Genomic DNA, 13,388 nt, shown 5'->3' with positions numbered 1-13,388 from the left:
CCGTTCTCCAGTCCGGCACTAATCTCACTGTGCCACCAACCGACCGGAACGGGGGAGGGGGCGGGGTCAGGGTGAATCTTACTAAGGAAAATTTAAGCTAAATACAAAGTTAAACACTCAACACAGTGTGGACTTAAAATGGTGGACGGCGTTGCGATCCGACTTAAAATGGCGGATGGCATTCTCCTACTGCGGTTCATAAGTACGAGTTGTCGGTAAGTCGGACGTTCCAGCATTTTGTTGATTTTGATGAAAGAACTTTCAAGTTCTGTTTTGACCAGGAGATCTCATTTGAATATTCCGTAAAGATGTAACAGGAAGGTTTGAGGCTCATGGGAGAAATTAGCAAATATATTATTGGTGCTCTAACAATTACTGCTCTGTTTATTTCAGCCATTTTTTGCATTTGAAAATAAAGAAGCATTCTATGAAGATGGCTGGAAAGTTTATGACCCAATTGAAGAATTTAAGAGATTGGTAAGTTACTTTTAGAGCCTGCTTGGGTTCAAAGTACATAAGCTGTTTAATGTTGAATTTGCATTGTACTTTTAACAAACAAACACCATTTCAAATGTCATGTTTATAAACCCTTTTAATTTCTCTTTAAATGAGCCAGTGCTTTCTCTCATCACATCCTGATATGGGCCCCCTTCCACTCCCACAATGACCTCATACTTGAGTGCTTTTAATACATACATGCATTAACCAGCAATCAACTGATCAAGGGTTATTGGGCCTCATTCTGTTTTGTTAAAAGGCTTTCACTACCTCTGGATCCTCTTCAAAACAGAAACCACTTTTGCTGTATTTCTCAGTTCCAATTTTTCCCTTCACTCCAGTCTTGCTTTCTATGCCGTGTAGGGTTTATGGATTTCCTTATTACTGAGTCTAAGTTTATCCAGTCAGCTGTTGTCCATTCCCTCGCATGTCTTACCTGCCGTTCTGCTGCATTCCATTTTCATTTGTTTTTGTTCTAATGCCTTCTCAAATACCATTATCTGCTTCCTTTTGCTTCCATTTGTTCATGCATCAGAATCAGATTTATTAACACTGACATGATGAAATTTGTTGTTTTGTGGCATGTGTTGTTTTATTTATGTATGTGTATATATGCGATGAGACCACACTCAAGTTGGAGGAACAACACCTTATATTCCATCTGGGTATCCTCCAACCTGATGGCATGAACATCAATGCCTCGGACTTCTGGTAATGCCCCACTCTCTTCACCTTTCCTCATCCCCTTTTCCCTCTCTCACCTTATCTCCTTGCCTACCCATTGCCTCCCTCTGGTGCTCTTCCTCCGTTTTCTTTCTCCCATGGCCTTCTGCCCTCTCCTAATAGAATCCCCCTTCTCCAGCCCTATATCTCTTTCACCAATCAACTTCCAAGATCTTTACTTAATCCCTCCCCCTCCCAGTTTCACCCATCAACTTGTGTTTCTCTCTTCCCCTCCCCCCATCTTTTATATCTATTCCTCATCCTTTCATTTTCTAGTTCTCCTGACGGGCCTCGGCCGGAAACATCAACTGTACTTTTTTCCCATAGATGCTGCCTGGCCTGCTGAGTTCCTCCACCATTTTGTGTGTGTTGTTTGGGTTTTCAGCATCTGCAGATTTTCTCTTGTGCCTGTTTCTCTTGCCTCTCAACATTTAAATTTCCCTGGTCGGGCTTCTGCATCTGGCACATCACCATCATGAAATTCAAAAGGAATATTCTCTGTAACCTTGGCCAAAATATGCAATCCTCAATTGCCCTACATCCTTTGTGGTTGCCCATACCATCCTGATCTCTTGCCCATCTACCGAGAGCCCAAATATTTCCGATAATGCTGTCTTGCCACTGTACCCATACCTCTGTGGAATGCTTGGCTCCCTTCTTTACCTCAACAACAGTGATTTCTAAATGTAGGTCAGGTTTACATTTGTGGTAAAATTATTACATTCTTATCCGATATTTTTGAACCACAAATTATTTAATTATTGAGAATGGTTCCATCTCATCACTGGTGGATGTTTTGGACTCAAATTTCTCATTTTCTCATACTTTCTTAGAACTAGAAGGAGCCCTTCTTGGGTTTGTGCTAGTTCTGGAAGCAATTCCATTTGCTGACTTTCATGTAACTATTTTCTGTTGTGTACCATTTAGCATCTGCTTAAGCCTTCCACCAACAATCTATACTGGGATAATTCACAGAAGCTAATTAACCTAACAGCCAGCATGTCTTTGGCATATGGGAGGAAACCAGTGTACCTAAGGAAGAACCTTGTATGGTCCTTGGGACAACGTACAAATTTCTTACAGAGATAGATTGCTCTGTAGATAGATAGCTCCAGATTGCTGGAGCTGTGAGTCAGATACACCACCTGCAGCACTTGGTATAGGCTGAGTCGGACTGATTGCAAATCTTGTTCTATTTCTTAACCAGTTGCATTCATCTTAATAACCTGAGTCTCAGTTCTTCTTCCATTGTACCCTCATCTGTGAGTTTGTCACCTTTGGGTTTTACTTTTGCAGTGGGCTCCTTGCCATCCTCTTACCTTCAGATTTATCTTGACAATTACTTTGTGCCTTGTTTTCAATCTCCTTTGTGTCTCACTTACTTTTAGTTGACGTGTAACGGCTCCAGGTTGTGTAATTTAAAATCCTCATTCACACTAGTCTTTATGGTCTGGTCCTTCCTTGTGTTTGTGAGGCCTCCTTACAATATGCTACACCAAAACTTCCATTTCCTACTCTATTCCATTTCCCCCCACAGTTGTTGGCCTTGGGTCCATCTACCTACTTGAACCTTGTATTTTTGAAACCATTCAATTCCATCTGCCACAAAACAAGAAATTTCATGACATGTGTTAGTGATGATAAACCTGATTCTGAATTCTGAACACAAGAGGTTCTGCAGATGCTGGAAATCCAGAGCAACACACAAAATGTTGAGAAATTCCCCTATGGAGGGCTGAGACCTTCTTGAGAAGTGGAAGGCCAGAGGGAGGAAGTCTTCTCTTTTTACTTCTCAAGGCCCCTTCTTAAAACCCCACCCAGATACAGTATGCAGATTTCTTTCCCCCAAAAAGCCCTTTCTTGGATAATTCCATTGCTGTGACACTATGGACTTATTTACATATTATTGTATAAAATCAGTTGTTGTTAATTCATTTTTATTTCAGCTCTAATTTGTCAGGAATGCTTATAGCAGCTTGCAGTTAGGGCAAAGTGCTATTTCAGTGTTTTTGCACAAGGCTGAACAAAACTAACCTTATAGTTCTTAAGCTATCTTCATTGCGTTCGTTAATTCAAACAGTTGAGGTAATATGATTAACACAGGCTCTCAAGAATGGGTTTCATTGTATTGAATTATGGTAAATCAATCGCTAGAACTAGTAGGGTAAAAATTAAGATTGCTGTTCTAATTTAAAAAGAAATAAGATTCTAATCAATTGTTCTGATCTTTTAATGTAATGATTAACCCTTGAAAATATGGTGATCAGTTATTTAAGAGCATGCCATTTATTAGCCTTGTCTTACTAATATTGCTAATATTGTTTGATGAATGAAGCAAATGGTTAATCAAACAAAAAGCAAAAAGAGACTGCAAGAGCTAGATATCCGAAATAAAAAACATTGAAATTAGTTTTACAACTCTAGGGTGATGAAAGGTAACCAACTTGAAACATTAACCCTGAGTCCTGATGAAGGGTTTTGGCCTGAAACATTGACTGTTTATTCCTCTCCATAGATGATGCCTGACCTGCTGAGTTCCTCCAACATTTTGTGTGTGTGGCCCTATTTTTCCGTCTTCTTACTGTGTGACCTAAATATTTCCAGAATTTTCAAATTTTTTAAATAATTAAATTAGTTTTCATTAGGTTGCCTGATATCTTACTCAATGCGTCATTCTTAGGAAGTTGTGGCTTGTATGGGGATTATTTTTAGACTTAACTGAGAGATGGTAGATAAGCTGGGGACGGTTAGTTTTAATTCTTATGTCTTAGAAATATTGTGGTAAGAAATATTATTTGTATTGAAGTTAATGCCTTTTCATCTTTTAAATGCTCTAGAAATGTGTAATTACTAACTTTTAGACATGCAAATTCTGGTCCTTTAGCATTCTCATGTGGCTAGCTGAAGTAACTACATCTAAATAGAAAGGGTGGGTGTTGGTCAAGGAGAGAATTCATTTTTTGTTTGAAGTTCTGCCCCATTCTGTAGAAGGAAATATTAGCTGGGGGAGAATTGTGAACTTTTTCTCTTAAACATATTTAGTGCTCAGTCATTAGAATTGAAACAGCTGTTTTAATTCCTCATAAATTTAAGCAGTTTTCCTATAAAGATCTTTTTATATACAAGATGGTGAATACTTTGGAGAAGGCAGGGTGAAAATACTGTAGCGATGTGCTACACACAGCGCTGAAATAACGACACGCAGTCGGTAAGTCGTTTTGAGACTAGTTTATTCAAACTTCGTGGCGCTGGCATTTAATCCCTAGCGCCTGCCCTCTCCGGGTGGAAATGACGTCAGAGGTGCATTACCAAAGTCTCTCCCCGCGGGCTGGCCATTTGTGAGTCGGTTCGCCTGCGCAGAAAGTGGGTTGCCACATAACCCCCCCCCCCCCCCCCAGAACTGGCGATACACCCCCCAATGTCCACAGTCTGGATCAGCCTCTGTTTGGGAGGTCTGCCTCTGCGCCGCGGTGCCTGAACCTCGACCGGCTACGCCAAGTCCACATGGGCTGGTTTGAGTCGGTCCACCGTGAAAACCTCCTCTCTCCCCCCAATGTCCAGAACGTATGTGGACCCGTTGTTGTTGATCACCTTGAATGGCTCCTCGTACGGCCGCTGTAGCGGTGTCCGCCCCTTCGTACAAACACAAACTTACAGTTCTGCAGGTCTTTGGGTACATGGGTCGGGGTCCGTCTATGCTGTGAAGTTGGTACGGGGGCCAGGTTGCCGAGCCTTTCGCGTAGCCTGTCCAGGACTGCTGTGGGTTCTTCCTCTTGCCCCCTTGGGGCTGGTATGAACTCTCCTGGGACAGCCAGGGGCTGTACACCAACTCGGCCGATGAGGCGTGCAGATCCTTGTTGGGCGCTGTGCGAATTCCAAGCAGGACCCAGGGAAGCTCGTCCACCCAGTTAGGTTCTCTCAGGCGGGCCATGAGAGCCGACTTCAAGTGACGGTGGAAGCGTCCCACTAGTCCGTTCGACTGTGGGTGGTAGGCAGTAGTGTGGTGTAGCTGCGTTCCTAACAGGCTGGCCACAGCCAACCACAGGCTGGAGGTGAACTGGGCGCCTCTGTTGGAGGTAATGTGGGCCGGTACTCCGAAGCCTGCTACTCAGGTTGTGATCAGTGCTCGGGCGCAGGAATTGGCAGATGTGTTGGTGAACGGGACCGCCTGTGGCCACCTCATGAACCGGTTTACCATAGTTAGGAGGTACCGCGCTCCTCAGGACACTGGTAGGGGGCCCATGATATCCACATGAATGTGGTCGAACCTCTGGTGGGTGGGTTCGAACTGCTGAGGTGGGGCTTTAGTGTGCTGTTGCACCTTGGCTGTTTGACACTGCGCGCATGTTCTGGCCCACTCACTGACCTGCTTGCGAAGTCCGTGCCACGCGAACTTGCTGGAGACCAACCGGACGGTTGTTCTGATAGATGGGTGCGCCAAACCGTGTATGGAGTCGAAAACTTGCCGCCTCCAGGCTGCCGGGACGATGGGGCGAGGTTGGCCAGTAGCCACGTCACACAGGAGGGTCCTATCACCTGGGCCTACGAGAAAGTCTTGCAGCTGCAAACCCGAGACTGCGGTCCTGTATGTGCGGCATGGGGTAGCAGTCTGGAGTTGTAGCCTCGTTCAGTCTGCGGTAGTCGCCGCATGGTCTCCAACCCCCAGCTGCTTTGGGCACCATGTGCAGGGGGGAGGCCCATGGGCTGTCGGACCTCCGTACAATCCCCAATTCCTCCATCCTCTTGAACTCCTCCTTCGCCAGGCAGAGCTTTTCCAGGGGGAGCCTTCGTGTGTGGGCGTGGAGGGGTGGTACCTGGGTCGGGATGTGGTGCTGTACCCCATGTCTGGGCATGGCTGCCGTGAACTGCGGTGCCAGAATCGATGGAAAGTCCGCCAGGATTCTGGTGAATTCGTTGTCCGACAGCGTGATGGAGTCCAGGTGTGGGGCCAGCAACTTGGCTTCACCCAGGGAGAATGTCTGGAAAGTCTCGGCATGTACCAGTCTTTTCCCTTGCAAGTCAACCAGCAGGCTGTGAGCTCACAAGAAGTCCGCCCCCAGGAGTGGTTGGGCCACGGCGGCTAGTGTGAAGTCCCACATGAACCGGCTGGCGCCAAACTGCAGCTGCACTGTGCGGGTGCTGTAGGTCCGTATCGTGCTGCCGTTTGCGGCCCTCAGGGTGGGTCCTGGCTTCCTGTTGCGGGTGTCATACCCCGTCAGGGGCAAGGCGCTGATCTCCGCTCCGGTGTCGACCAAGAAGCGGCGTCCCGACTGTTTGTCCCAGACGTACAAGAGGCTGTCCTGGTGGCCAGCCGCCATAGTCATTAGCGGCAGCTGGTCCTGGCCCTGGCCCTTGCAGGGCGAGCGACAACGGCGGGCTTTTGTGCCCCACCGCTGGTGGTAGAAACACCACTGTTCGCTGGCTGCCTCACTCCTGCCTCTGTGTTGTGTGCACCCCCCTGCTGGGCCTGATCTGGTCCGCTGTTGGGTGCGTGGCCTGGTAACCTGACCAACGGACGCCACGCTCTCCCTCTTGGCTTTCCACAGCACGTCTGCCTGGGCCGCCACCTTCTGTAGGTCGCTGAAATCTGCGTCAGCCAGCAGCAGATGTATGTCCTTGGGCAGTTGCTCTAGGAACGCTTGCTCGAACATGAGGCAGGGCTTGTGTCCGTCAGCCAGGGACAGCATCTCGTTCATCAATGCTGATGGCAATCTGTCTCCCAAACCGTCCAGATGAAGCAGGCGGGCACCCCGCTCACGCTGTGAGAGGCCAAAGGTCTCAATGAGCAGCGCTTTGTATGCTTCATATTTGCCTTCTTCCGGAGGCGACTGTATGAAATCCGCAACCTGGGCGGCCGTCTCCTGGTCAAGGGCGCTCACCACGTGGTAGTAACGCGTGGAATCAGAGGATATCTGCCGAATCTGGAACTGGGCTTCTGCTTGGCTAAACCACACGCATGGTCTAGAATGTCGGCAGTTTTAGCAAAACTGCGTGAACAGATGAAGAGTCAGTCATCTTTGGTCCAAATCCCGTTTGGACCGTCGGGGTCCCCAATGTAGCGATGTGCTACACACAGCGCTGAAATAATGACACGTAGTCGGTAAGTCGTTTCAAGACTAGTTTATTCAAACTTCGCGGCGCTGGCATTTAATCCCTAGCGCCCACCCTCTCCGGGCGGAAATGACATCAGAGGTGCATTACCAAAGTCTCTCCCCGCGCGCTGGCTATTTGTGAGCCGGTTCGCCTGCACAGAAAGTGGGTCGCCACAATACTATCTTTATTCAGCCCCTTTTAGTAAGTTGGCTTTTTTTATTTCCAAGTAATTTGCTTGATTTATAATTTAGTCTACCTGTTACTCATTGATAGATAGATAGATAGATACTTTATTCATCCCCATGGGGAAATTCAACTTTTTTCCAATGTCCCATACACTTGTTGTAGCAAAACTAATTACATACAATACTTAACTCAGTAAAAAAATATGATATGCATCTAAATCACTATCTCAAAAAGCATTAATAATAGCTTTTAAAAAGTTCTTAAGTCCTTGCGGTAGAATTGTAAAGCCTAATGGCATTGGGGAGTATTGACCTCTTCATCCTGTCTGAGGAGCATTGCATCGATAGTAACCTGTCGCTGAAACTGCTTCTCTGTCTCTGGATGGTGCTATGTAGAGGATGTTCAGAGTTATCCATAATTGAGTGTAGCCTACTCAGCGCCCTTCGCTCAGCTACCGATGTTAAACTCTCCAGTACTTTGCCCATGACAGAGCCCGCCTTCCTTACCAGCTTATTAAGACGTGAGGCGTCCCTCTTCTTAATGCTTCCTCCCCAATACGCCACCACAAAAAAGAGGGCGCTCTCCACAACTGACCTATAGAACATCTTCAGCATCTCACTACAGACATTGAATGACGCCAACCTTCTTAGGTTTATTATTGTTAGAAATTCATTGAAATTTCACATGCAAATAGAGGTTTGTGGTTTTATAAGAGCAGTGGGAATGAAGTCAGGGATAACTATTTGATGTGAGCAGGGTCTTAATTGTTACAAATTTGGCTTTATTTATAATTTTATTATTGGCAATTAAATCTGATGTAGAGATTAGCAGATGGTAACATTAGGATATAGTACGATGTTAAGAAGGCTACCTCGTATGGTAGGTGGTGTAACATACTGAAATGTAGATTCAAGCATATGTTATTTCACTTTTAACTAGTTATCAAAAATAAGTTTACTTTCAAGTTTTAAGGAGTACTGGTTTCACTTCTATGATTGTCTGTACTATGTTGTGATGTTCCTCCAGGGCATACCTGATGAAAAGCGAAAATGGAGAATCAGTACCATAAATCAAAATTATGAACTATGTGAAACTTATCCACCTATCTTAGTAGTTCCAGTCTGCGCTAACGATGATGATCTGCGAAAAGTAGCAGCTTTCAGATCCAAGGGTCGATTACCGGTATGTATGGTAAAGATTCTGTTGATAATTGCCCATTCATAGCATCATACAACTTGGAAACAGGCTATTCAGCACGTCACTTACACATTGACTATTGGGCACCTGTCTGCATTAATCACAACTTTCATCACCTGGCCCATAGTGTTTGCTGTCCATGAGATTCAAGTGCTCATCTAGGTACATCTTAAACGTTAGCAACTCCGCTTCTACCATTCCCTCCAGTAATGCATTCCAAGTACATACCATTCTCCAGGTCCATTGCTGATCTCGCTTAACACTCTTATCCCTTACCCTAACTGTACTCTGGGTTACCCAAGAAAAGGAAGACTATAGTTTGTAAAATCTATTTAAAATTAAATTTGCCTTAGGTAATGGATGTTTTTTTGAAAATTATATTTCATTTCTTTTTTTCCAACCTAACCACATTTGATAAAATTCAAATGAGTTGCAGACAAGTATTTTGTTGTGTTCACTTGGAGATTCCTATGCAAAGATCTTTGAAGTTAGAGGGATATATTGAGTACGTTGCAAAGCATTTGGGATCTTGGGGTTTATAAATAGAATACAAAAGCAGAGAGCTGTGCTAAAATTTTTAAAAATCCTTGTTAGGACAAAACTAGATTGAGCCCAGATCTGATCACGATAATTTAGTTAAGCATGATGTAATGCTCCACACGATGTCAGAGGGTTGAGGGATGTTAGTCACAATGGTTGGTTGCTGAATCTAATGTTGTTTTCTTTGGTGTGATGTGTATTGGATTTAGATAATGTGTACAAAAGTATTTCCATCAGCAGAAGAGAAGAAGACGGAATTAAGGTTTTGGACAAGGAATACAGGAAGGATAGAGTTAGCACATCACATAGGGAAAGTCTTCTTTAGACATAATTAACAAGCTAGAACTCATAGAGTGAAGGTGGAAATGATCACTGATTTCAGAAGGAAATTGGATAGGCATTCAAGGGAAACAAATAGTATCAGGGGTGTGAGAATAGAGCCTGAGAACAGAACAGACTGATTGCTCAGAAGAACGCAGGTATGCATTTGATGGGTTGAATTGATTTTTCTATGTCATAATAATGACCATCTGTTCTAAAGTATACTCATTTCAGTATACTAAATGGCTACCAGGCTTTCTTGTCAGAAATGTATCACTGTTTTGTTGTGAGTTTGTCAGATGATTGTAATTGAGTCCATAAAGATTACTGTAAATCAAGACTTCCCAACCTGGATGCCATGCACCCCTTGCATAATGCTATTGGTCCACAGCATAAAAAGGGTTGGGAGCCCCTACTGTAATAAGTCTTTCTTACCTAGCCATTTCTTCTAGTTTCTGTGCCAAATAAAGTTTAAAATGCTGTATTACACATTTCTTATTAAATCTAATAAAAGGTACCTTGTGTTTTCTAAGACAGTCACTGTACTTCACTTTTGAGGTTTTAGTCTATCCTGAAAGTGTTTGGGTTTAATAGTACAGGTCCACAAGCCCTTATCTGAAATCCTTGGGGCCAGTTGCATTTCAGAATTCAAAATTTTTCAGATTTCAGAATCCCTCCTTAATTGGTTCTGGAACCCCCCGCGGATACCAAAAAACACGTATGCTCAAGTCCCTTATTTAACCTGTCTCAATGCGGGTGGACTTTAGGACCCTGCGGAGCACCAGACCTACGTACATCCTTCTGTATGCTTTAAATCATCTCTTGATTACTTATAATACCTAATACAATGTAAATACTATGTAAATAGTTGTTATACTGTATTGTTTAGGGAATAATGACAAGAATTTTTTTTTATTTCCAACAAAAACATTCAATAAAACATAAAAATATACAGCTTCAAATGAACTGAATCAAACACATGGTAAATGACTTATTGGAATAAATGTAGAATGCCACTATAAGACCTCAGCAACTTGTCTTTCTCTTTCTTTAAATCATATACGCTGGTAGTTCTGACACCATATTCTTCAGTAAGACGCCACACAGACACACCACAATCAAGCTTCTGCAATAACTCCACTTTCGGTGTTATTGATAATGATAGATGCTTCCTTCTCTTCTTCTCATTGTTACCCATAGGGGTATCTGCAGCTCTTTTTGACATTTTCACAGTGAAATTAAACACAAAGTCAACAGTGAACACAAAATATCAGCAAACAGCAAATGCACGTTTAACCAGTATGAGCACTGAGCCACAACTGATGTCTGGCGGCCTCTGCTAGTGCTACCACGTCACACCTGAGTGATGTCAGCTGTTGGCAAAAAAATCTTTGGTTTTCGGAGCTTTTTGGATTTCAGAATTTCGGATAAGGGATTGTGGATCTGTATTCACACAAGATTTGATTCCAGTTTCTTTTCATTCAATTTTTAAAACATGCTTATTAATTATCCTCCCATTATTGAAGATTTTTAAGAGACATTGTCATGAATATTCACTATGCAAGATGCAGAAAAATTACATTTTTGCTTTTTAAATTCATATTGAATTCTGTGGTAAAATTCATTATCCCTGTCAAATTAAGGAACTGTTTTGAGAGGTTCCTTTACTGTTGAAAGATGTTAGAAGACATTATTTTACACTCAGGAAGGGAAGGGAATACAACTTCGGTTGTATTCACAGTGAATGAAGGAATATGTTACTTTTACTGTGGAAAACAATTGACTTTAAGCTGTGATTATTATTGTACATCATCAGGATTTGGTGATTGGCTTGGTCTAACATCTGTTATGTGAACCTGCCTATAGTTGATAATGTAGAGTCACTGTATATTAAAGAGTAACAATATGAAAAACAGACTTTTTTCAAATTTTTCTATAGATCAGATTTAATCTAAGCAATCCATATGTCATGTAATTTTCTATTTTATTTTACACCTCTTGGTTATAGATTGCTATATCTATATTGTTATATATCTGTTTTATAGGTTAACGGTTCTTTAGAAATGTCATAGTATTAGGCATTTATAGTATAATCCATGCAATCTACAGAGTTTACTCAGAAGAATAAAATTAATAACATGAGGGGCTTATTCATTTTTAAGTTGCAAGTTCTATTGATCATTCCATTTTCATCTATGTAGTACCAACATGAAAGTAAATTATTTGAGGATAATACAGCACAGGAACAAGCCCTTTAGCCACAATTTTGATAAACACAACCATACTTACTATCTGTTACGCTCCTGGCATTTAGGGCAGCGATGAAGATCCTTCATCTCAGGGCTTCTTTCATTGTGTTAGTAGCTTCCTCTTGGTTTTCACTGCTGTCGGCCATACAAGACCCAGATGGAGAATCAGGAATACCGTTGCACATAGATATAGGATTCTTCATTGCTGTTTCCATAACAGTTTAGTGCCCTGCTCTTGCATCATTAAGATGATTTTGAGTCACCAGAGCAAGAATCATATTTTGCTTTATATACATATAAAACTGAAATGTCTCTGCAGTAATTTACTTGGATTGGAAAAGCCTTTTATAATAAGTAATTCACTTCATGTTCCCAAGAAACACACACAAAGTGCTGGTGGAACACAGCAGGCCAGGCAGCATCTGTAGGAAGAAGCGCTGTCTGTTCTAGAGTCCCACAAAGTTAATCACTGGTATTTGGTTAACCGATATGGGAGTCATCGTGTAAGATTCCCTAGAGGTCAACTTGCAGGTTGAGATTGTAGTAAAGAAGACAAATGCATTGTTAGTATTCATTTTGAGAGAACTAGAATATAAGAGCAAGGATGTAATAATGAGGCTTTATAAGGCATTGGGCAGACCACACGGAGTATTGTGAGCAGTTCTTGGCTCTGAGAAAGGATATGCTGACATTGGAGAGGATCCAGAAGAGGTTCATAAGAATAATCCTGGGAATGAAAGGGCTAATATATGAAGAACATCTGAAGGCTCCAGGCCAGTACACACTGCAGTTTAGAAAAGTAAAGTGGTTCTTATAGAGACCTATTGAATATTGAGAAAGGATGTTTCTTATAGTGGGGTGGTCAAAGACCAGAGGTGCAACATCAAAATACAAGGACACCCCTTTAGAACACAGATGAGTAGGAATTTCTTTAGCCAGAGGGTGATAAATCTGTAGAATTCATTGCCACAGATAGTTGTGCAGGCCAAGTCATTGGGGTATATTTTAAGCGGAGCTTAATGGGTTCTGAATCGTAAGGCTGTGAAAGATTATGTGGAGAAGGCAGAAGAATGGATTTGAGAGCGAAAATAAATCGGCCATGATGGAATGGTGGAGCAGACTTGATGGGCCGAATGGACTTACTCTACATCAATTTCTTATGGATACTTGAATATGAAACAAGAATACTTGTTCTCATTCATTTTGTGTTTATTATCACTAACTTTAAAAATTAAATAACTGACTTTCATAATGACCTCTGTTCATTTCTGTTTCAGGTGTTATCCTGGATACATCCTGACAATCAAGCTGTGATTGTTCGTTGTAGTCAACCTCTGGTTGGGATGAGTGGAAAACGCAGCAAGGATGATGAAAAATATGTTGATATTATTAGAGAGTCCAATGGCCAGATCCAGAAGTTAGCGATCTTTGATGCAAGGCCAAGTGTCAATGCAGTTGCCAATAAGGTTTGTACTGTAGAGTCACACAACATACAGGCCCTTCGGTCCAACTGGTCCATGCCGACCAAACTGCTCCATTCAGTCAAGTCCCAGTTACCATGCTTGGCCCCACGTCCTTCTA

The 13,388-nt window shown here is 42.7% G+C and overlaps 1 protein-coding gene across 2 annotated transcripts in view; it reads left to right on the top strand.

The window, feature by feature from the left end:
- Positions 1 to 13,388, top strand: part of LOC140734181 (myotubularin-like) — a 134,871-nt gene that overhangs the window by 98,684 nt on the left and 22,799 nt on the right. For both annotated transcript variants that reach the window (XM_073057827.1, XM_073057828.1), the window contains exons 7-9: positions 394 to 477; positions 8,527 to 8,682; positions 13,085 to 13,273. In XM_073057827.1, coding sequence (XP_072913928.1) covers positions 394 to 477; positions 8,527 to 8,682; positions 13,085 to 13,273 — 429 coding nt within the window. The remainder of the gene's footprint in view (positions 1 to 393; positions 478 to 8,526; positions 8,683 to 13,084; positions 13,274 to 13,388) is intronic.

The sequence above is a fragment of the Hemitrygon akajei genome, chromosome 10 (genome assembly GCF_048418815.1).
Source record: "Hemitrygon akajei chromosome 10, sHemAka1.3, whole genome shotgun sequence".
Classification (NCBI taxonomy): Eukaryota; Metazoa; Chordata; class Chondrichthyes; order Myliobatiformes; family Dasyatidae; genus Hemitrygon; species Hemitrygon akajei.
The sequence above is the reverse complement of the archived record's forward strand: the minus strand, read 5'-3'. Positions and strand labels throughout refer to the sequence as shown.